This window comes from Mesoplodon mirus, assembly GCF_964341445.2.
Source record: "Mesoplodon mirus genome assembly, chromosome: 7".
Lineage (NCBI taxonomy): Eukaryota > Metazoa > Chordata > Mammalia > Artiodactyla > Ziphiidae > Mesoplodon > Mesoplodon mirus.
In genome coordinates, this window is record NC_138983.1 from 81664159 (window position 1) to 81689051 (window position 24893).

At 46.6% G+C, this 24893-nt stretch overlaps 2 protein-coding genes across 2 annotated transcripts in view; one reads left to right on the forward strand and one right to left on the reverse strand.

The window, feature by feature from the left end:
* LOC309808830 (forkhead-associated domain-containing protein 1-like) overlaps positions 1-24893 on the reverse strand; it is a gene marked incomplete at both ends in the record, with an annotated part of 1104685 nt that overhangs the window by 769281 nt on the left and 310511 nt on the right. The gene's annotated exons all lie outside the window — the stretch shown is intronic.
* LOC309808006 (forkhead-associated domain-containing protein 1-like) overlaps positions 22960-24893 on the forward strand; it is a gene marked incomplete at both ends in the record, with an annotated part of 84571 nt that continues 82637 nt past the window's right edge. The window contains one exon of the mRNA XM_082628015.1: positions 22960-23052. Coding sequence (XP_082484141.1) covers positions 22960-23052 — 93 coding nt within the window. The remainder of the gene's footprint in view (positions 23053-24893) is intronic.

Sequence of the window (24893 nt, forward strand, 5' to 3'; positions counted from 1 at the left end):
AGAGTCACAGATACAGAGAACAAACTAATGGTTGCCAGCGCGGAGGGGGAGGAGGGTACAATACAGGGTGGGGAGGTGAGAGATGTAAACTTCTGGGTGTACGATAGGCTCAAGGATGTATTGTACAACACAGGGAATATAGCCAATATTTTGTAATAACTGTAAATGTAAAGTAACCTTGAAAAAGTATATAATTTTTTTTAAAAGAAATCATATTGAAAATTGGAAACAATTTAAATGTCCATCAACAGGAAAATGCACATATAAATTATTGTATTTCCCTAGATGGGAATCCTACATAGCAAGAAAAAAAAGAAAAAGAAAAAAGGGATGCCAGCAGCCACCAGAGCTGGAAGAGGCAAGGGATGGACTCCTCCCTAGAACATCCAAGGGAGTTTGGTCCTTCTGAAAAACCTTGATTGCAGCCCAGCTGATGCTGATTTGGCGCTTCCAGCCCCCAGACCCATGAGAGAATACGTTTGTTGTTTTAGGCCACTAAGCTTGTGGGAATTCATCACTGTGTTTAGCAAACCAACACGGGGCTCAATCTTCAACTCATTAGAGACCAGCCCCCCACTTTGATCTGAACACTTCTGGACTCTTCCTATACGGCAGGAGTGCTGTGGGAATTGCACAAAGGACCTTAGTTGTTTTGTATGTGTGGAAACAATCAAGTAGAAAATTATTCACGTTGTTCAGAGACTAGCTCATGGATGTTTAGTACGTAAAATATGGAGCATGGATGCACCTCCGTCTAAAAGGAAGGCAGGGAGAATGTTAGCTGGGAATGGTAGCAATAGGCTGGAGCCCTGAATAGTGCCTAGGAAGACAAGGAAGTTATCTGCAAGAGTAAATTAAAACCAAAGCAGGAGGTCACTTTCACCTCAAAATTCCCGAAGGCACACTCGTCCTGCTTGTTCACTGGTTCAGACTTCTCAGAGCTCTCTATCTTTTCACTACAGAAAAAGCTAAAAAGGTAAAAACCAGAAGACCCTGGCCCTTCCTTTCCTCTCCGCCGTGTTTTTGTTCTTAGACTAAATATAAGAAAGGTAGAGACAGGGGAGAAAAATCAAAAGCCACCCACCTCACCTGTTCTTGGGCCCTAACTGGCCCCAGGGCTATGAAAGAGCAAAGAAAATTCCCCCCAGCACTCCCACCCCACCCAAAAGGAGGAATCTCAGCAGCCATATTGGTGCCATGTGACCTCCACCCTCTCAAGTCACAGCTGATAGGTATGTGTTCACCTGACCAGGAGAACCAGTCAGAAGCTGGGCTGTGCTCGGCTCATCTCTCCCAGGTCCTGGGTTGGGCAATGTGGTATCAGGGATTAAGGGGCCACAGGTGAGTGAAGCAGGGGACGTACCTCAGCACAGAGAGAAGCTGATTGCTGAAAGAGGGCGACATGAGGATGAGACCTCAGACATAGCTGTGTCCTGATGACTTTCTGGTCTTTGGTCCTGATGCCTTGGAAAGCCCAGCTGTACTTCTGCCCCTGGGTTCCACAAGAAATGCTGTGTCCTCCCAATAAATTCCCCTTTTAAGGTCGGATCCTAAATGTAGTCCATGTCCTTGAAGGCGGGCCCTGTCTTTGCAACATATCAGGCAGTGCTGGGCCCACAGTGGATACTCCACCTGGTCTCGATTTTGATTTTCACTTTTCTCAGACCAGTTACAGTTCTGAAAAGGGGAGCCACAAGCAGATGATTGAGATAAAGATCGTGTTGGAGCACAACTGTGACTGCAGTGCAGAGCGCTGCCTGGTGTGTGTGTGCAGCTAAGTCAGCTGCTTCCACCCACAGGTAAGTATGGAGCTCCACAGATATGTGCCAGGGTACTGTTCTGGGCTCTGGGGACAAAGCATGAAGCCCCGCTCTCCATGGGAAGGGTCCTTGCTTGAACAGTGTTTCCCAAAGTGGGTCCCGTGGCCTTGGGTGACCATGACCATGGTCATTGTGGACTGGCTACTTGCACTGGATCTAATCAACTTGAAAGCCACCAGGGAGCCACGTGCACAGAGAAAGCTGCTCTGCAAGAGGAGACTCGTGAAGCAGAGGTTCACGGAGAAAACAGTCCTTCAGAGAAAGAGGCAGTTCTGGGCTCTCCTTAGCCTGGCCTCACTCACTGTCCTATAGGATGCCCCAGGCTACTTTCAATAAAGTCCTATCTTATGCTTAAACGAGTTGCAGTGGGTTTCCGTTGCTTGATGCCCAATGTTCTGAGACGCCTTGGCTCTGGATGAACACGTGTGAGATGGGAAATCTAAACTAAACCCACAACTGTGGAGCAAAACTGAAAATGGGACACAGCTTTATCCCTGGAAATGGATGGATCAATCAAACCACAGGCCATAAATGGGCAGTACACGGAGAGCCCTTCTGAGGATTACTGGTCTCATTTGTTGCCTTAAGGGCCCTGGCCAGGCCCATTTAGCTCCTAGGACAAATTTATTTAAGTGTGGAGGTACAAAAGGACAGCCCCTGTTCTGTATGCAAGCGCAGAGGGCGAGAGATGGGCTTTCAACTGGGGAGGACTTTGTTTTAATCCAAGCACTGCTGCTTCCTAGAAGGATGATCGTGAGCAAATAATTGGATCCCTCTAAGCCTTCCTCTCTACACCAGCAAAATGGAGTTTCCTAATTTTTTTTTTTTTTTTTTTTTTTTGTGGTACGCAGGCCTCTCACTGTTGTGGTCTCTCCCGTTGTGGAGCACAGGCTCCAGATGCACAGGTCCAGCAGCCATGGCTCATGGGCCCAGCCGCTCCGTGGCATGTGGGAACCTCCTGGACCGGGGCACGAACCCGCGTCCCCTGCATCGGCAGGCGGACTCCCAACCACTGCGCCACCAGGGAAGCCTTGGAGTTTCCTACTTTTGAGCACCTGAGGAAACCACAGGCAAAGTGCCAAAGCTACACCTGACACAGAGTGGAGGCGGGGGTGTGGGAGGGAGTTGCCACGTGGTGGCTGTGACTAGACCACAGTCTCCTGATGGAGAACTTGAAGATTCAAGCACTTCTCCAAGTGTGAGCCTCACACTCATTTCTGAAAACGTGTTTTGGGAAAATTCACCAGGCGCCACCAATAGTTTGCAAGGGATCTTCATATAAAGCCATCTCAGGAAAACGGCAGCAGGGCCACGTAGGTAAGACCAGTTGAGGCAGCCCTGGGGTCAGCCTTGCACAAGGCTTGGTTCCTCAAGGCACGTGATGGCAACTCTCATGACGTCCGTTTTGTTTGTTTTCAGTCTAACGCCGAGTTGTCTGTGTACTCAGAACTAAGTGGCTGGTACTAGGAAGCACGGCCCTCAGGATTTTAGCCACCCTCTTCCTGGTGAGTCCCCAAGCACATTTCCCAGGATTTTAATGGGAAAACGTCCCTGATGAGCTCCATTTGGGAATCTCCAAGTTAAACAGTCTATTCATTCAACACATTTTTATTGAGCACCTACTATGGGTCACATGCTAGGGATAATCTGCAAACAAATGGATCAAGTCCCTGCTGACACAGAGGGCACATCTTGGGTGGAGGGGGGACATAAAATAAACCAATAAATAAAAATATGATGCAATGTCAGAAAATGAGAAGTGCTGTGAAGACAAATGGGGCAGGGTAAAGGACAGATGAGAAGGGACCACAGATCTGGGTGATCAGGAAAAGTCTCGAGGGAAATCACATTGCAGAAAAGTGACGAGTGAGCCACATGGACACCTGGGTGCAGAGAATTCCGGAAAATCTCTCAAATGTTTGTGCACATTATGAATCTCCAAACAGATGCTGTATGACGTCACATTTCCCAAACCCATTTGGCCACAAAACTCTTTTTCCCCACAGAGCATCTTCCAGGGTCAGCTTTCACAGAACACCCTGCAGGGAATGGTGATGGAGCCAAATCTAATATTCTGCAGGGGGAGAAACGGGCCCAGAGCAGACAAGGATTGCCCATAGTCCTACAGCTCATTGATGAAGTCGTCCATCAGCTTTCTCGCTAGGTGGCGTTCAGATCGCAGATCACCAGTAAGGGCAAGCCACTAAGATGGCCCAGCAGCGCCTGGCAGTGGTGGTGGTGGGCAGCGGGGTAGAACCAAGTTCATGGGTGCAGGATGAGCCAGGCACAGGCGCCTGGAACCTCCAGCTCAGACCCCCCTGTGTCCACTCCCCGACAGGGAAGCGTGTGCCTCTGATGGGAAGCCTGCACCCCCTCATGACAGCCTCATGGCAGAGGGGTGGATGCTTTCCAAAGTTCCTGCCACCTGTGTGGGTGGTGGTTCGCAAGGCACCGTCAGACCATTCAGAAGCACCTTTCATGCTGAGCCGACAGGAGAAAGCCATTCCCCGGTTTCTTTGTAGCAATGCAGCTGGCCTAGGAAGCGATGTCCCAGAGTGCCTGAAGATGGGATGGTACGTGGCAGCGAGCCACAGCACATCAGGCTCAGATCCTCCAATAACTGAAGGAGAGTAGTGGTCAGGAAACCTGCTCTCCTTGGACATTGCGAAGCAAGCTGACCCAGAGAGGGAGGGAAAGATAGGGAAATACGAGCACACAATACACAGATGCAAATTTCTCCAGAAAAGCCACTAGAGAGAACATGTATACACGTGCACCAGACACCTTTAAAACGTAGCCCTGGCAACAGGAGTTTCCTTGGGACCAACCCGCCTGACTGCCATGTGTCTCATCAGACCCCTGGAACTCTGCACTTTCCAGGAAGGCAGTTAGGTGGATGAAATGCTGATACAAGCCAACCAGCTCCCAGATGCAACATGTGACAAAACGTTCTCAGCTTGCAGTGACACTGTTAAGGATTCAAGCCAACGCCAGAACTGAATGTTCTCACCTCAGATCAGTGGTTCTCAACCAGGATTGGGTTTGCCCCCCAGTGGACATTTGGCAAAGTCACAGTGGCTGGAGGGGGAGCTGCTGCTGGCATCTAGGAGAGCAGGGATTCTGCTAAACACCCACCAATGCATAGGACAGTCCCCACAACAAAGAACTGTTCTACCCCACAGTCAATGGGGCCGAGTTTGAAAAACGCTGCCCTGAACAAAGGAAAATCCATTCTCTTGGGCAGTGAGGATTCCCAGCAGAGAGCCTGGCCACCCGGTGTCAGTTCCATAAGAAAGAAGCAGGAAACAATCATCCTTGGAGACCAGTCTGAGTGTGGTACTTACCATTTTCCTTTAAAGAAACAGTCTTTTACAAAGACTGTTTTCCTATCCCTCCCCAGTCCAGAACTATAAATCAAATTCTCCATGGCATGATATAAACAGACTTCTCTTCCCTTTCTCCTTTTCTCTATCTCCAGTCCCAACTCTGTGCATTAAAACCTGGAATTTAATTGTAATATAAAAACTGTGGGAAAGAAAAGAGTCAGTAGTAGTTAGAAACTCAAATTGATTTGGAGAAATTTTAGATTATTTAAAAGCATACTTGGAACTAATGGAGGGTGAATAACCACAACAAAACCAACTAGAATACAATTTGGGAAGCAAAAGTTATGGCAAAAAGCCTTCTGGGCTATAGGTCTTCCTTATCAGAAAAAAGAACCAATGTCAAACAATACAGCATGCATCTCAGAGATCACCTAGGCTCAATACTGTATAAAATTGGAGAGGTGCATGGGAACTTTAAATGCAAGAAAATGTCCTTAGTGTTTATCATCAAGATGACTTATTTCAGAAAGCATCTTTGATGATATGTCCAGTCAAGAAAAATCATCAGCATCTACTTTAACAAAACACAAAAGAGAGAAAAATCATATAATAATGGGATAGCAAGCTTTTTCCTTCACTTTTTGGGTAAAACTTGACAAGCTGTGAATATATGTGTTGGAAAGAGAAATTGTGTGAATACTTGATATAAACAAGTGAATAAATATACCTGCCTGGGCTTCCCTGGTGGCACAGTAATTAAGAATTCGCCTGCCAATGCAGGGGGCATGGGTTCGAGCCCTGGTCTGGGAAGATCTCACATGCCGCGGAGCAACTAAGCCCATGTGCGACAACTACCGAGCCTGTGCTCTAGAGTCCGTGAGCCACAACTACTGAGCCCGCGTGCCACAACTACTGAAGCCCATGTGCCTAGAGCCCGTGCTTCGCAACAAGAGAAGCCACTGCAATGAGAAGCCCGCGCACCGCAACGCATAGTAGCCCCCGCTCGCAGCAACTAGAGAAAGCCAGTGCGCAGCAAAAAAGACCCAACGCAGCCAAAAATAAAAATAAATGTACCTGCCTTATCTAAATGCTGCCTCTTTCAAAGCTGAACAACAACCACAAAAAAGATAAAAGCTGCATTTTTTTTTGTTTCTGACAAATTAGTTGTCTGTTTTGAAAATCAGATTCAAAGTATGAGCCCACGAATTGACTTTTTGATTAGGAAAGGAAACACCATTCTAGCAGTTGCCAATGATAAATTCATTTTAGCACCAAGTGGATTCTTTCAAATCAGCACAAAAGCATGAGAGAGAAAGATTCAGGAATACACATCTCACAGGAGATGCTGTGAGCAGAAGAGAGCAATAATTTGAAAGGTAATGCTAAGTTTATTGAAAATATCCACTCAATGAATTAAAATGGCAAAGAGGAATTGGGACCAAAAATATCTAACTGCTATTTACGATAAAAGTTGATTTTGATGTTTATTTCCCGAGTCTAAAAAAAAAAATTTAAGACCTAAGATTTTTCCATTGACCTGAAAGCAGTAAAAATTGTCCATTAACCTTCCCTCAGGCCAATAATAGAAAGGTCTCAAGGGGTAGAATAGGAGCCAGAAATAAGATTGAAGGGGAAACAGTAAGGAGATGCACATCAAATGACTAAATTCTAAGGGTAGGTTAAAAACAGACGATCTCATTGTCCTACGTCATGGAAAGCCGAATTCTCAGATGTGTACATTTTTATATGTACTTCCTTTCACTGAAACATATAAGTAAGAGGAATATGCTTTTATCTCTATGGATTTCTTCAAGTCAGGGTTTCTCAGCTTTGGCACTAATGATATTTGGTGCCGGAGAGCATTTATGTGAGGGGGGCCGTCCTGTGCACTGTAGGATGTTTAGCAGCATCCCTGGCCTCTACCTACTGGATACCAGTAGCTCCTCCCTGGTGTGACAATCAAGCATGTCTGTAGACATTGTCAAAAGTCCCCTGGGAGGCAAAATATCCCTAACTGAGAGGTACAGCTTTAAGTCTACTGGGGGAAAATGCAGTATGGAGAAGTAGACTAAAAACAGTATCAGCAGGGTGGCAATTTTCATGTTTCTGAAAGGAAGGTGTTGGTAACTGCATTCAGTCACAGGACTGGAAGAATCCAATGACTAAACCATACTGTTCTATGTAATGAAAATGCTACAAAAGGGAGAGTTTTGAACAGGAATGGTGCTCGAGCTCATTTTGTCCAACTTCCTTGTACAGCGAAGGAAAACTGACAGGCAGAGTTGTTTGTCTAAAGACCACACCAATGCAATACAAACATAGGTGGTTACCACTAAATCCTGCGTAGTTTCCACCTGGAAAAACAAAAACACGGGAGCCAACCTGCATGAACCCCTGAGGTGGCATAGTACGAGCCTCAAACCACATAATGAGTTCAGTGGATTAAAACACATCTACACTGTTTAAATCAAAGACTCCTAATGATATTTTTTAAAACTCACTGGTCACTTTGGCAGTTGCTTCTTTGAATAATGACACATAGGAGGAAAGAACCAATCTCTTATTCTGCCTTCCCTGAACCAACTGTATTTTATGATAAACAAATAAACAAATGGTTGATGAAGGATTCTAGCTAATAATTACCAAAGGAATAACAATCAGAAAAAAATCACAACTCTGTGACCCCACAAGAAATACGGATCCAGGGAATGATCCTCAAAGGATGCTAAACCTATTAGGTAAAAAGTTGATGGATGAGCTCCAGTGCCCATTTACAAATGAATGGATAAAACAAGGTATATACACACAAGGAAATATTATTCAGCCTTAAAAAGGAAGGAAATTCTGACACATGCTACAACATGGATGAACCTTGAGGATATTATGCTAAGTGAAAGAAACCAGTCACTAAAAAGACAAATACCGTATGACTCCACTTATATGAGGTCCCTAGCGTAGCCAGATTCATAGAAGTAGAAAATAGATGGGTGGTTGCCAGGGGCTGCAGTAAGGGGAAAATGGAGAGTAGTTGTTTAAGGGGTACACAGTTTCGGTTTTACATGATGAAAAGTTTTTGGAGGTTGGTTAAGCAACAATGTGAATATCCTTAACATCAGTGAACTGTATATTTTTAAATGGTTAAGATGGTAACTGTTATGTTATGTATATTTTACCATAATGAATAATTAAAAATGTTAATTATTGGGGGAAAAAAAGCCATTGGGGACTTTGTAATGGATGGCTCAGTCTGTTAGCATTGGACCTACCATTCAATCTCAATATCGTTAAAAACAGGATGACCAGACATTATGTGCTCACTGTGTGATGCAGGATGGATCACACAGTACCGCCTATGAAGGCGCCTGGACAACAAAAAGACTTTGATCTCCTCAGTCCTCTAGATCTAACTATTAGTTTACAGGAAACATGGGGAAAAGAAGAACAAGTTAACTGAAACCAAGAGGAAGTGATCAGCCAAATCCAGGATGTGAATATTCTACAGGACACAAGACCCAGTTTCTCCAACAAATCAGTGGCTGGGGGATAAAAAATGTCAGGGGCGGGGAGTTGCTGTTACAGAATTAAAGACATTTCAGAGACATAACAACCAAGTGTAATGTGTGGACATTGTCTGGATCCTGATTCTAACAAACCAACAGTAAAAAAGATATTTCTGAGAGAATCAAGGAAATGTGAGCATGGACTGAATATTAGATGATATTCAGGAATGATTATAAGTATTTTTAGCTGTGATAATGTCAAGGCGGGGATAATGTAAAGGAAAAAAAAGTCCTTTCAGTTAGGATGTCTTTATGGGTGAAATGACACAACTTGCTTTAAATTAACCTAGAAAAAAACTCAAAAAGGAAGAAAAAAGAATGAAAGAACACTGGGAAAATGTTGAAGCTGGATGATGAATACATGGAGTTAATCGCAGGCTTCTCTAGTTTTGTGTGTGTTTCCAAAATCCCATAATAAAAAACAATTTTTATGTAGGCAATCTCAAAGGAACATACAGACACACAACACAAACAGAGTGAGCTACAACCAAAGCGTAAGCAAATGAGGAAGCCATTTGCGTTTAATAAGTGCAGGAAACGGGAGATTAAGCCTTGGGCCTTGCAAAGTGAGCTAACCAAGTCTAAGATGCCTGTATTAAGCTGGCACCCTCAAAGATGCTCCACACCCTGGCAAGAGGAGGGCTTAAAATTTTTTTTTTCTGGTCTTTCAGAAAGCGGAGCCTATGAAAACCTGAAGTTTTCAATGTGGCTCTGGAGGGGAAAACTAATAATGGCCACAATACTGATGATGATGATGATCACCCTGAAGGTTTGTAACCACGTGGGTCTGGGGCTCAAGTTTACACTCCATGTATTCAGTGGGAAAACTCCAAGTTGAGGAAATAAATGTCAGTGTTCAGAGGTTATTAGCATCCCTGGCATCCAGCTGAAACAAACAAAAAAGACTTCCGAGAGAAAAGCAGCCAGGAATCAGACCCCTCAGGATTCCCACAGATTAAGTTCAATCAAGAATGAGATCACAGTCAAATTACTAAACATCCAAGCAATAAGTCAGTATGAGCCAGAGTAAACAGACACAACAAACAAGACATTGAGACCCCCCCCGCCACTCCCACCCAAAGACTTCAGATGTTGGAATTATCAGATAACAGATTCTAAAATCACTATGTATTCAATATTTTTTTTAAAGAAGGCTTTTAAAATGAGCAAGGAATGAGACTATCAAAATGGCCAGGCATTTGTCCTCAGGAGTTTGTGGGAGCACAGGAGAGCTATTTGACCCCTGTACATTTGGCTCTTCCATTCTGGTGGGGAAAACAGATTTCTTTACAGAATCAAATTATGCTGGCAATAAAAATTCAAGTGCTTCCAGGAGCCAGAGAGGAAATATGAGCAGTGCATTGGGCAGGCAGAACATAGGCTGTATCTAAAGAGGGAGCCTCTTCTCAACCCCAGCAGATTGTTGATCTATATACAAGAAGAGAGTCCAGGTATTGCCAGATATTCCCATTTTCCCAAAAAAAGGCATAAATCCAGATGTCAATGAGCTGTACATGTTGGCTACTGTGGTAGACAACTGGTTTTTGTCACCTAATAACAATTCACCTCTCTTCTAAAATATTATGGTGTTATCATCCCCCTTTGAGGACAACACCTTTCTCCTAGTCTCAGTCCAGTTTCTCAGAGATGGTGTTGATTCCACTTCTGGCTTCAGGGATGGGCACGTTGGCTCAAGCTCAGCCAATCAGAGCAGTCTCCTGGGCCACAATAATTGGCTCAGCAATGGGCTTGTGACCCACCCAGAGAAAATGAGAAGCAGTGAGGCCATTGGGGGAAGCTTAGGAAAAAGACTCTTATCCTTCCCTATGGAATTCAAAGCTGAGAAGATGTAAGGGCTGGAGCTTCGGCCGCCTTTTTGTGACCATTATACAGAGATTCTGTCTAAGGTTGGATCCACGTGGTTCAAAGATACCCTGAGAGCTGGAGAGAGGCCAAGGCCTCATGAAATCATCTGAGCCTGAACCCAGAGGTTCCCTCTAGAATTTTCATTTTTGGTAACCAGTGAATTTGCATTCATGCTAAAGACAATTTGAATAGGTTTCTCTGTCACTCCACAGAAAGAGACCTCTCCATTCAGCAACTAATTAAAAGTCTTTTAACACGCTGGGAAAGCTAGACAAACATATCTGAGGGCTGACCATGGACCTTCAGTCTGCGGTCTCAGCACCTGGCCACCCCTCTCCTTCTGTACTCCTGTCCCTAGCTTCTCTGATGACTAGTCTTCTAGCCTCCATTCCCACTGCTCCTGCCCTGGACCATCCTCTTCTCTCCCTGCTCTGCCTCCGGAAATCCTACTCATCCTTCAGAACTCAAGTCAAATGGGTCCTTTTTTCTTAGAGCTTTCCTGACAACCCCACCCTAAGCCCTACCCGAGGCAGAAGAAGATACCTCTCCCTCCATCCCCAGGCCCCTCTGACCCCCCCGATGAACACTCAGCCCTTCTGCTGAGGATCCTAATTACGCAGCCACGTTCCTGTCTCGCCTGCTTCTTGACCGTGATCCAAATTCAGACGCAGATTAGAAGGGATGATATTTGAGGCTTAAGTTTCAAAAAACAATCAGTTCTTAGGAGAAGTCAGAAAACATGGTGAAAGATGAGGATTTGGGTCAGGGACTTGAAAGAAAAGAACAGTTGTTCCGGGGAAAAGAGAGGGTCTATGTGGAGTGCAGTGAGGAAGGAGGAAACACTGGACATATTTAGAACAAACGAAATGATTCAGAGGAAACCCGAGAAGAAATGTCTAGAGGGCATGAGATTGATCTGACTGGGAAGGAATACAAAAAATGTGTGACGGGAATGACCCAAAACAACAACGACAAAATGCCCAAAATAGGTGCACTGTTCACATGAGAAAAGAATGCAGAGAGCAGCAAGACGCTGAGCAACCTCCAGAAAACAAGAGAGAAGGTGACAAAGGATGAGGTTATTTCAAACCAGATAAACTGGGAGGCTTTCTATGGATTGAAAGGGGTTTTTCAAAAGCTAGGGCTCATGTTGGCTTGCCCCTGATGGAAACTCAGGGCACCGAGGCCTTCTGGAATTTTCTGTTCAACAGACAGACACAGGGAGGGTCCCAGGAGGCCAGGCAGTGGCTAGATGTACCAAAAGAGCTACCATGGGTCAAAGGTCAAAACAAGCAAGGTCTCAGTTTATGAGCCACCCCAGGCAAGCACTGTCTCACTTTTTACTTCTAAGGACCATGGGACCTTGTCCACAGTTCCCATGCCTCCTACCGTGGGACCAGTTTTTTCTTCATGTGATAAAATACCTAAGCCGGACAGTAGCCAATCACAGCGGCCTTTAACCTTTGTTGGGGACATACCTGGTTGAGGTTCTGAGCCCTCTTCCCAGAAAAATGCACACAGCCTCAGACACAACAAAGTTTCCTTCCCATTTAAGCAGCTTATACCCGCCCTGGGGCCCATCTCTTGAACAATATTTCCTAAACTCATTCACTTAATCAAAAAAACATTTATTGAGTGCCAGCTCCCTGGTACCTGCCAGGCACTTCTGCCAGGTACTGCTCCGGGCACCAAGGATACAGGGATCCTCGCCTCATGGAGTGGACCTTCCAGTTTGTATCTGAGCCCTCAAATGATCAGAATGTCTGGCGAAGCGGCCCGGGAATTCAGTGATTCTGACATGGGGCTAGAATTAGGACCTGTCGTCCCAAAGAGCCCCAGCTCAAACACCCCTTCTGTAAGGAGAGAGGGGAGGAGTGTATTGAAAGCATGTGCTGTAACTGGGAAGCTCATAGCCTGCTGAGGGAGTGTAGAGGGTACCTGCACTTTGGAAAAATGTTTGGCAGAATCTCATAAAGCGGGACGTATGTGGGACCCAGAAATTCTACTCCTAGATATATACCCAAGAGATATGTGCACATGTGCAGACCAAAAGGCATACACAACGGCCCCCAATTATCCCTGGTGTTCACACCTCTGTGTCCCCTCCCCTTGAGAGTAGGCAGAACTGTACCTTATTTCTAATCAGTAGATGCTGCAAAGGTGATGGGCATGTCATTTCTGTGATTATGTTACAGAAGATTGTAACTTCCATCTTGCCTGGAGACTCTCTCTATGGACTCTCACTGGCTTTGATGAAGCAAGCCACCTTATGGAGAGGCCCACATGGCAAGAAACAGTGCAGGATCTCTGGCTAACAGCCAGCAAGGAGGTGAGGCCCTCAGACTAACTAACAACCCTCAGGAAACTGTATCCTGCCAACCACCACATGAACTGGAAAGAGGATCCTTCCCCAGCTGAGCCTCAGATGAGACCCCAGCCCTGGCCACCTCCCTCATTGCAGCCTGGGAGAGGCCCTGAGCAGAGAACCCAGCTAAGCAGTGCCCGGATTCCTGACCCACACAAACTGTGACATAAGTGTGTGTTTTTTGGATCCGTTAAGTTTGCCATAATTTGTTCTGCAGGAATAGATAACGGAGTGTAAAGCAATGCAGCAGTGAGAATGAATGAACCACAGCTACATCAGACAACGTGGTCGAACCTCACATAGTTGAGTGAAAGAAACCAGGCAGCAAATGGAATCTGTAAGATTCCATTTCCATGAAGTTCAAAAACAAGCAGAACTAATCTATGATTGGAAGTGAGACAAGCGGGAGGGGCTAACCAGAAGTGAGCACAGGGAGTCTTCTCGGAGGGGCGGGGGCGGGTGGTAATGTTCTGCTTCTTGTTCTGGGTTCTGGTTAGGGTGGGTGCATACACTTTGTGAAAATTCTTCAAGCGTACACTTATCAGTTGTGCTCTTTTCGAGATGTAGATTATGTTTTGAAAACAAAAGTTTACAAAAATGACAATATGCTGGAGTCAAACAGCCAGGGTTCGAATCTTGGACCTATCACTTACAAGATTTGTAACTGGGCAAGTTACTTGACTTTTCTGAGCCCGCCTCTGTAAAATGGGTTGGGCTAAGAATTAAATAAAACAGTGCATGGCATAGCAGCTGGTACCTAACAAGCCTCAATAAATATTAGCTAGTTTGGTTCACCTCATTCATAATGGTTCATTGTTAATCTCAAAAAAAGAAGTAGTGGAGGTTGATTTGCCTGGATGCCTGCAAGTCGAATTTATGGAGTTGTCCTGCAGGTGCCACCCCACAGAGACCAGCTGGATTCTCAGAATCCCTCTAGCAGCGATCAGGGGAGCTCAGCCTGCCTCTGACACCCACACCCAGAAAGGTCCCTGGGCAACAAGCAAGATGATATGCGAGTGTTCTGAGGTCAAGTTTGCTCTGGGTTGGGACTGAGACGATGCAAATCAAAGCTCTCCCCAGGATGGCTGTGATCGGGTTGAGATGGTGCTGTCCTCCCACATCATCAAGAAAGCAACAAAAACAAGCAAAGAGACAGACAGCAACGCGGACATTCACAGAAGGAGTCTGTGGTATCGGGCACAGTTTACTACTTCACACATATTAACCCATGTGGTCTTTCCAGTCAATGCTGTTATTACCTCCATTTTACAGGTGAGAGAAGTGAGGTACAGACAGAATAAAACAAACAAACAAACGAAACCAGGCCGATCAGAGGTGGGATCAGCACCCTTCATCTGCAGTTTTCAAACAGAACATACAGACTGACCTCCCTGGCAAAGCTTTTTTTTCTGTGTTGTTGTTTTTTTTTAGAGAGTAGTTTTTTGGTTTTGTTTTAATTTTTTAAAATTAATTAATTTATTTATTTTTGGCTGTGTTGGGTCTTCGTTTCTGTGCGAGGGCTTTCTCCAGTTGTGGCAAGCGGGGGTCACTCTTCATCACGGTGCAGAGGCCTCTCACTATCGCGGCCTCTCTTGTTGCAGAGCACAAGCTCCAGACGCGCAGGCTCAGTAGTTGTGGCTCACGGGCCTAGTTGCTCCGCGGAATGTGGGATCCTCCCAGACAAGGGCTCGAACCCACGTCCCCTGCATTGGCAGGCAAATTCTCAACCACTGCGCCACCAGGGAAGCTCCCTGGCAAAGCTCTGATTTGCAAGAGATGAATGTCCCAACCAGCCTTGTCTCTATCTGAGAAAACACCTGGGTGATTTCTCATTTTCTGACAGGGGAAGGGGGTGAGCACGGCTGCAGAAGGTCTCAGTGACCAGCTGTGATTTTGTGGTTTGAATTTATTTTTGTGAACCTGTGTGTGTGTGTGTGTATAAAAACCTGCATTTCCTTAGCCCATAGCGTCAGGTTATGAATGGACTGTGGAGCCTCCAATGGCCCTTTGCTCTCCCATCTGACACCTACTCAACAGCTTAGCTACTTCCTGATCTTCGAGCGCTCTCTCTCTTTTACACTCCCTTTCTCCTGTTCCAGCTCTTTCCCTGGCTCTCTCTTACCCCTTAAAGGCTGGGCAAGCTCCCTACCTCTTCCAGGCAGGAGGCCAGCATTCATTGCTTGTTGGAATGCAGGGGACAACAAGCAGATCTGGGAAGGGGGCACAGTGGATGGGCTCTCCCAGTCAAGGACAGCCCAGGGAAGGTAACTGCGGCCCAATGAGATTTTATGGGGCAGAGGTCCTGCAGGAAAGAAGCCCAGTGGGTGGCAGGAGAGGTCCCTGGCAAGCCCCAGCTACCCCCTCTTGGCCTCAGCTCCCTCCCCCTCTTGCTGCAGGCACTGCCAAAACTTCAGGACAGCCAGAAGCCCAGATTGTTCAGGGCGGAGGAAAAGCAGGTGGTGAGCATGGGTGTCTCGTGGCTGTGACACTTGTCATCTGTGGTCCCCGGGGAAAATACCTTCCCATCACAGTCATCTAGATTCAAATCCTTTTCTGGCTGTGTCACCTTGGTCACATACCTCCATGTCTCTTGAGCCCTATTTTCCTGTTCAAGTGGGAGTGATGTGATAGAAATAATACCCGTCACGACATTTTTGAGCATTTCTCTGCAGAGCTCCCTGTTCCAGGTGTTTCACACACACCTACTGCCCCAGGTTATGGTGAGGATTAAATGAGATGATCCACAGGAAGGACTGGGACAGTGCCCTGCGGGTGGAAAGCCCGGAGTTAACATCACTCGCTCCAGTATTAGGAGGACAGCTGGGAATGACAAAGCTGGGACATGGACCCAGGCCTTTCAGACACCAGCATCCTGATGTTGATTGAGATACAGTACAGCCTTGGTAGCCACCCAGAGCTCAATAAGATTGATTGATTACAGGCATCACCAAGGAGCCCATATAAGCTAGAAACCTCTTTTTTTTTTTTTGGCCATGCCGTGTGGCTTGCGGGATCTTAATTTCCCCACCAGGGATTGAACCCGGGCCATGGCAGTGAAAGCACCAAGTCCTAACCAGTGGACCGCCAGGGAATTCCCCAGGTGCAGTATTTTGATCACCCTATCATTGCAAAGTACAACTCTCACTCAGCCCAGGACATGCTATGATAAAGCCATGAGTTATTGGGGTATTTTAGTTTCTGTTTTTGAAATTTAAGTGGATGACATGGAACTGGGTTTTTAGACTTTCACACACCCTTTGAGATGACTGTGGCATCCTGTGGGGAGCGGCAGGATCCAATCAAGATTTGGCAATTTCTGCTCCAGTGAGCCTGAATGTCAGCTTTGTTCTGCGTTTAGTATTTCCTCATCGAGAGATGGACTAATGGCAACATATGCTCTCCCAAGCCTATCAGGGGGCCATGAGCGGCTCCGGCTCCAGGCTGGCCTGAATGGGCTCCATAGGGTCTGGCTGGCAGTGAGCAGGGTTGCTGTTCTGTGCTCATGTTGATGACATTGAAGACAAGCATGGAGATGGGGGTGGGGCTGGCGAGGGCCAAGGCTACAGAAGCCTAGGTCCTGGGGTAAGGACAGTTCAACTCAGCAGCTCAAGAGCAGGAGGCAAGGCTGTGGGCAGGTGGCAAGGGCTGCCCCTGTTCATTCACTCATTCGTTCATTCAGGCACTGTTCTAGGTACTGGTGATACAGCAGTGAACAAAAGAGAAAAAAATCCCTGCCCTCATGGAGCTTAAGTTGGGGGCAGGGGGGAGTTGGGAGTGGGGAGACTGACAACAAATAAGAGAAGAAAACTAAATAAATAGCATGTTAGAGGAGTGGTAAGATGAAGGGAAGAGCAATAGAGGGAGGTGTTTGTTTTGTTATTCATGTTTTTGGGTGTGTGTGTTTTGTTTTGTTTTGTTTTTTTGGGTGGCATCATGGGGCTTGCAGGATCGACCAGGGATCGAACCGGGCAGTGAAAGCACTGAGTCCTAAACACTGGATCGCCAGGGAATTCCAAGACCCTTTTAAATAGGGTGATACTTGAGTAAAAATCTAAAGGAGCTGAAGGAGATCCCTGGGGGAAGTGCCTGGTAGGGAGAAGAAACAGTAACTGCAAAGGCCCTGAGGCAGAAATGTGCCTGGAGAGTTGAGCCTGACCCTCTCTGTTCCTCTGAAGTTACCACTCAGGGCCCCGGCCTCTGTGGTCACTCCTCATACATTCCTAAGGTCTTTCTGGTCGAATGGCAGAACCTTCCAGGCTGACTGAGGGTCTGGAAGAGATTTCTAGGGAAAAGTTCTGGGAGGGCTCTGCCATTCAACTGCAGGGTTGAATAAGTCCTGAGGTTTTGCCAAGCTTTTAACAAATGCACAAGGAATTTGCAAGAATGCAACAAATTCATTCCTGGACCATGCTCCAGAGCTGCTTAATCAGAATCTCTGAGGTCTGTGCCAGGGAATGTGCATTTCCAAGAGCCTCTAGGCATGTGGGAGCATCTTTACCATATATTCCATCCCATATCGATTTCCATGATTTTTCTCTCTTATATCTTCTTCTAATTGACTAGAGTGGAGTCTGCCATCTTTCATCTTTCTCAGATGAATATTTTGAGTTTGTCTTGGGGCACCTTGTCAGTCATTTCCTGCCAGGGAAATGAGGCATTCTGTAGGTAGTCAGCGGGGCTGTTCTGCTCCCAGACAGAAGGGGCTGATCTGAAAAGAGGTGACATGGGGTGAGGGGAGATAGTTGGCATTTGCATGTCTTCTCCACACGCTCCATCCCCCCAGCCCCGTGCCCATGGGGGGTGCGGGGGGATTTCTTAAGGATCTGATCCAGGTCAACACTGGGGCCACCGTCTGACCTTGTAGGGACTCAGGTGATGTTTGTAGAAGTAAAGAACACATGAATGAATAAACGCGAGTTTTGACAGGGAAGGACAGGAACAGTAAGGCTGTGGGCTTGTAAATACCCCTTCCCTAGCACGTGGGAGAATCTTCCATTCTTTCAGAAGTGTTCCCTCCACCGCACCCATCTCCCATCTCCACCCCCATCCCCAGAAGTGATGGTCTCCCAGCTTACTCTGTTTTCTCCTCCACAACAGAGAGAACTAGAGATTCGGGTGGGACGGGGGGGACCAACCTCCAGGCTTCTCGTGGTTCAGCTCCATTACCCTCCCACGCCTGACCACCCCCTCCTCAACGCACCGAGCCTAGAGCTAAGGTCAGTAGGAAGGATTCTCGAGTCTGCTCCTTCCCCGCTGTAAGACTTGGAGCTACTTCTGTGAACACTGAGCCTGTTTCCCCATCCTGGAAACGGGGCTGGGGACCTCTAGGGGGCAGGTCGGGGAGGGCTCGCAGCGCTGCAGCGGGCTGTAATTGGCCGGGTGCTGCCAGCGCACCTCCCCCTCATCCTCGGGCGCCGCGCACGCCACGCCCCTCCCCAGCTCGGCCGTCAGAATGGCGTTGCCGTGGCGACGTTCGTACAAAGGACGGGCGTGCGCACGGGCTGCGGGCTGTCCCCTGGAGACTCCGCGGGAGGGCGGCAGGGCGGAGGTCAGGGCTTCTTGGCAGAGGACGAGGCGTGGGCTTCTTCCTCAGGCCAGGTGAGAGCGGCGCGCGAGGAGGCGGCGGGAGGAAACCTGGGCCGGAGGAGGCCAGCCCTGCGAGGTCAAGGGTGTTGGGATAGGCAGGGGACCCGGCGCCAGCCGAGTCCGAACTCTCTGATCCAGGCTCGGGTCTCCAGGAGCACCCCAGAAAAGGTGCCCCAACACCAGCCGTTCCTTCCTAAGTGCAGCCCCTACCTCGCCCCCCAAGGGAGGCGGCACGGGAGCTTTAAGCCTCTCCTGGGCACCAGCTCTTGGATGTCCTGTGGGTATAGCTGGGATTAAGAGAGGAACCCCTGTTTCCCCTGATTTATGGACAACACCCACCCAATGGTCAGACACACACACACACACACACCCGCCCCTTACCTGAACTCCCCTTCTTTAAGGAACTTTGAGGCCACTGTAAACCTCAAAAGAAAGTTTGCTCCTATAGCCCAATTCTGAGCCATCCAAAGTGGTCGGGGGAACGCAGATGACTGAAGCCCTTTTGCTCTTTCCTGTGGCTGGTGCTCCATGGCACTGAGTAAGAACGAATTCACAGAGCTCCACACATTCAAATTACTTTGACAGTGTTTTCACGCAAGGAAGTGATGCACAGGGCAAAATGAAGGTGGAGAAATATTGTCCAATCCAAAAGCTAAAGAGATAGAATTTAGGTTTTCCAAGGAGTCATCTAAGCTAGATACTGACAGGAAAAATGAAAGGTAGTTACTATCAAAGCTTCCTAGCCAGCTGGCTGTACTGACTTGCTTTGAGGTGCCCTTTGTATTTTCATTCACTCAGCAAGTGTTTCCCAAGCACCTACTATGTGTCAGGTTCTGCCCCCCCGCCGCCCCCTACCCTGGAGAAGGGGTAATGCACAGAACTGGCAGGAACTGCAAAGGGTCTGACATTTGACCCTGTTTGAAAGTTAGTAAGTTAGCCTGCCCAGCTTATAGTTCCTGGCAGAAGACAAGAGACTCCTGGGCCAGAAACAAAGAACTTGATGACTCACAGCACAGCCGACATAACAGGCAGCAGAGCTGCATATGCACATTGGTTCCTGTTGCCCTGAAAGTCCCTCGGGGTGGTGCAGAGCAGCCAGTGTGGATGCTGTGCGCACAGTGGGTCTGTGTCCCAGGTAAGGAACTCCAAACTCAGGAAACTGCAATCTTTGAAAGGGGCTGCTAGCAAACCTGCCCAACTTTTGCCCCAGAAGGAGCCGTTATCTTTATTAGAAACATTACCTCTATCCTCCCAAGCTGTTTGCCATACAAGCATCCTCGGAAAGTGAGTGCAGGACAAAATCTTTCAATGCCTTTGCTCTGAAGATGGGTACAAACACAACATACCCATGAAGAATTGCTTCTGAACAAAATGAACACAGTTCTGGTTTTCCAGGAACATATATGTTAGTGAAAGAGAAACCAACAGCAAGCATAACTAAAGAAAGGAACAAGAACATGTCAGAGAATGATAAGTACAAGGAAGGAAACACAGCAGGGGAAAACTAGCAGGGGAATAACATGACTGAGGGTGCCTTTAGCCAGAGTGGTCAGGTGGTTGCCCCGAGGGGGGACGTCTGAGCAGAGAGAAGACCCCAGCCTTGGGGACGTCTGGGTGAGAGCTAAAAAACAAATATGTGCATAATCCAAGTTTAAGTTTTAGATTAGTGGCTTTTCCTGTGGTTTTCCTGCAGAAGAGACATTTCTTGGACGTTTCCATTTTAGCTTAATTAGACTTGAATGTGTTGCGTGCTAACATGGTCCTCTGCAATTGAAGATTAATAACTGAAGGCAGCAGAGCATGGTTCTTTGGGAAGAGGAAATGTCTTTTCCCCTGTATACATGACAGCGAACTTAATCAAATGTATTTCTCATTATCTGAAAGCATCAATATTTGTGGGACATCCACAGGCCTCAAAGTTTACAAATATAAACTATGCTGCTTATTTTTATTTCTCTTACCCCCAGGTAGGGTCTCGTCTTCCTTTCAGAGCATAGAATGCTGGTTTCAAGGACTTTCTTTTATTACATGTGCCAAGTGTCAGCAGACAGTGCAATTCCCCCACCCCTACTCTGCCCCACCAGCAGCAATGGAGGTTTGTACACTGGTTACATGCAAAGGCTCAGAGTTGTCACACACTTACTACTGTGTGACCTTAACTTCTCTGAGTCTCAGTTTCCTCATTTGTAAAGCGGGACAGTACTGACACCTGCCTCGCAGGGTGGTTCTGAGGGTGAAAAGAGGCCATGTGTGTAAAAGGATAGCCCAGTGCCTGGCACTTAGTAGGGATTCAGTGATGTAATGATGATGGAGATGTTGATGGAAAGCAGAGCCAGACCGGAGACCCTCTACGGTCAGACCTAGAGATTTTTGTTTTTATCCACAGTTTAACAACTTCACACTTCAGTGACCTTTCAGTTGAAAAGAGACTTTGGGGACTTTCCTGGTGGCTCAGCAGTTAAGAATCTGCCTGCCAATGCAGGGGACACGGGTTCGAGCCCTGGTCCAGGAAGATCCCACATGCCTCGGAGCAACTAAGCCAGTGCACCACAACTACTGAGCCTGCACTCTAGAGCCTGCGAGCCACAACTAGGGCCCGTGTGCCGCAACTACTGAGCCCACGTGCTTCAACTACTGAAGCCTGCACACCTAGAGCCCATGGTCCACAGCAGGAGAAGCCACCGCAGTGAGAAGCCTGCGCACCGTGAGGAAGAGTAGCCTCCGCTCGCCGCAACTAGAGAAAGCCCGCATGCAGCAACGAAGACCCAACAGAGCCAAAAAAAAAAAAGGAAATAAAGAAAAGAGGCTATCTTTGACATGGCACTGAGATGGATCAGAATTCCAATATCATGTGAATTATCATCAACATCTTGGAACCAGCTGAAGTCACTGAAATTTTTATGTTTTAAAAAACATGTATATATGGGCTTCCCTGGTGGCACAGTGGTTGAGAGTCTGCCTGCCGATGCAGGGGACACGGGTTCGTGCCCCGGTCTTGGAGGATCCCACATGCTGCGGAGCGGCTGGGCCCGTGAGCCATGGCCTCTGAGCCTGTGCGTCCGGAGCCTGTGCTCCGCAACGGGAGAGGCCACAACAGTGAGAGGCCCGCGTAACGCAAAAAAAAAAAAAAAATTTAAAATAAATAAATAAATAAATAAATAAATAAATAATAAAAAACATGTATAGGGCTTCCCTGGTGGCGCAGTGGTTGAGAATCTGCCTGCTAATACAGGGCACATGGGTTCGAGCCCTGGTCTGGGAAGATCCCACGTGCCGCGGAGCAACTAGGCCCGCGAGCCACAATTACTGAGCTTGTGCTCCACAACAAGAGAGGCCGCGATAGTGAGAGGCCCGCGCACCGCGATGAAGAGTGGCCCCCGCTTGCCACAACTAGGGAAAGCCCTCGCGCAGAAACGAAGACCCAACACAGCCAAAAATTAATAAATAAATTTTAAAACCATGTATAGGATTTACTTTGAAATGCATTAAAATATAAAATGTATAGATGGGTAGATATGTGATAAAGCAAATAGAGCAAAATGTTGATTGTAGAATCTGGGTGGTGGTTCTATAGAAGTTCACCATCCACTTCTTTCAACTTTTCTGTGTGTTTGACATTTTCCTAATAAAATGCCAGGAAAAGATACGTACAGAGTCTTGACCGTACAGCCAAGCTATAATCTTGATATTTTGTCTTTGGAAATCATTTTTTTTCAACCTAAATATATGAAGGAATGCGGTGACTTAGAAAGTATCTTCTAATGCCCATTTCCTTGATGACTGACTCTTCCACACTTTAAGAAGCTCTGTAGAAGTTGGGGTTTCTTGAGTCAAAGTTCAGAAGCCCAAGATTAATAACAGTCACAATCACAGTAGGACAATTGGGTGTTTAGTGTAGCAATCACCATTCTAGATGCTTCACATTTAATCCTCACAAAACTTTTTGGGATACAGAGTATTATTAGCCCCATTTTACAGATGAGGAAACAGAGGCATAGAGAGAGAATAAGTAAATCACCCAGAGTCACAGAGCTAGTAAGTGGTGGGTTAGTAACACTGAGTATTTGATTCTGTCAGATAACTAACCCCAAACTAAGCTTAATGGGAGGTGGAGAGCGGTTATCAGTGGAATTCAGATTTGGTTTTTTTTTGCTATTGCTTGTTTGTGCTCTGAATTACATAAAGGATGTCCTCTTGTGATCAGAAGCAAGCTCATCTATGCCGGCTATCACTGTTAAAAGGACAGTCTTAAAAATGTGTGGAATTATCATTGTGATCATTGTTAAATCCAGCTATCCACTCCTACATCTGCTGACTTCTCCTGTGGACATTATGGTGTATTCCATTCATTCTAAATATGACATTGAATAATTAGAGGACTGTATTTTTCTAACAAAATTGTTTTCTGAAAACGTTTTATAGGGAAAGCAGAGAATATGAAAGCCTATCTAAAGAGTGCAGAAGGCTATTTTGTCCTGAATAAAAGCACTACGATTGGAAGGCATGAAAATTCAGACCTTGTTTTAGAGGTAAGACCTCTTCCTAGCCAGTCCCCGACCCTCCCTACCCCTCACACCACCAAAAGTCCTTACTGTTCTGTGGACTCCAGTCTCTTGTAAAGCACAGCCTCTGGCTAACAGTCCCAGCCTTCCTCGGTGTGCCACCAATAACCAATCCCGGCATGTGCTGGGTCTCCCTGGCACATGTGGTAAGAATGAGCACAGTGCAAAGTGCGATGGGCCCTGTGTCCTTTGCTGACTGTGTGTGCAGTGTCCCACCCTGATGGCGCGGTTTGGAAGGTGGGCGTAGAGCTGATGCTTGACCTTCACCTGCTCCGCGTCTGGCAGCCACGGCCACCTGAAGGGCCCAGCTTGAGCAATGGCCTCTCGCCCTTTCCAGAGCTTCTGGAGACTCTGGGCCCCTCAGAGGCCTCCCCCGCCCCCGTACCTCCAAGTAGTAAATCAGGGTAAGCCCTGGGCGTGGCCTCAGCGCTCTCTCACTTCATTTCATTCCATTCTCTGAATTAGCTGTGGCTTGGTCCACAGTCCCAGCTCATTGACAGCCAAGGAAGTTGGAAGAAATTGTAAGTAAGGAATTATAAAAACAGTGGCTTTGAGCCTTTTAACATTTTGAAAGGGATTAAAATATTGAAGCAGAAAGAGAAATGCAATGGAATCCCTTTAGGACTGTGAAAGGCAGACCACTGTCAGACTTCACTCAACAGAGTTTTTTAAACTTTATTTTGAAATAATTATAGATGCACAAATGGTAGAGAGAATGGCACGAAGCATGTGTGGAGTCCTGTGCCATTTTACCACGTGTGGATTTGGGTGTGGCCCTCAGGATATAGGAGTATTCCATCATCAGAGATGTCCCTTGTGATGCTCCTTTTATAGTCACAATTCCTCCTCCCACCATCGTCCCCACGCTCCGAAAAGCACTAATCTGTTCTCCGTCTCTATAATTTTCATCATTTATCTATGACCTTTGCAATTGATTTTTTTTTTTTTTTAGTCATTGTAATGCCCTTGACATCCATTTAGGTTATTAGCTTGTTGTTTTTTTTGTTTTGTTTTTTTTTTATAAAGGACTGTTATTATTTCCAGTTTTTATTTTTTTAAACCCACATTTGTTTATTTATTTATTTTTGGCTATGTTGGTTCTTCACTTCTGTGCGAGGGCTTTCTCTAGTTGTGGCAAGCGGGGGGTCACTCTTCATCGCGGTGCGCGGGCCTCTCACTATCGCGGCCTCTTTTGTTGCTGGAGCACAGGCTCCAGATGCGCAGGCTCAGTAGCTGTGGCTCACAGGCCCAGTTGTTCCGCGGCATGTGGGATCTTCCCAGACCAGGGCTCGAACCCGTGTCCCCTGCATTAGCAGGCAGATTCTCAACCACTGCGCCACCAGGGAAGCCCTTAGCTTGTTCTTTTATTGCTGAGTAATAGTCCACGGTATGGACGTATCACCTATGTTTAACCATTCACTTTTTGAAGGACATTTTGTTTCCATTTGGGGCTATTAGAAATAAATGTACTATAAACATTTGTGTACAGGTTTTTGTGTGAACATAAGTTTTTATTTCTCTGTGATAAATGCTCAGGAGTATGATTGCATGGATTAACATATGTGTCTATATAGATTCGGTTTGTAAAGAAACTGCCAGACTTATCCAGCATGGCTGTACCATTTTTCATTTCCACCAGCAATGTATGAGACACATCCTCACCAGCAATTAGCATAAACACTGTTTTTCATTTTAGCTGTTTTAGTAAGTGTGTAGTGGTATCTCATCATAGTCTTAACTTGCATTTCCCAAATCGATAGTGATGTTAAATGTCTTTTCATGTACGTGTTTGCCTTCTGCATATCCTC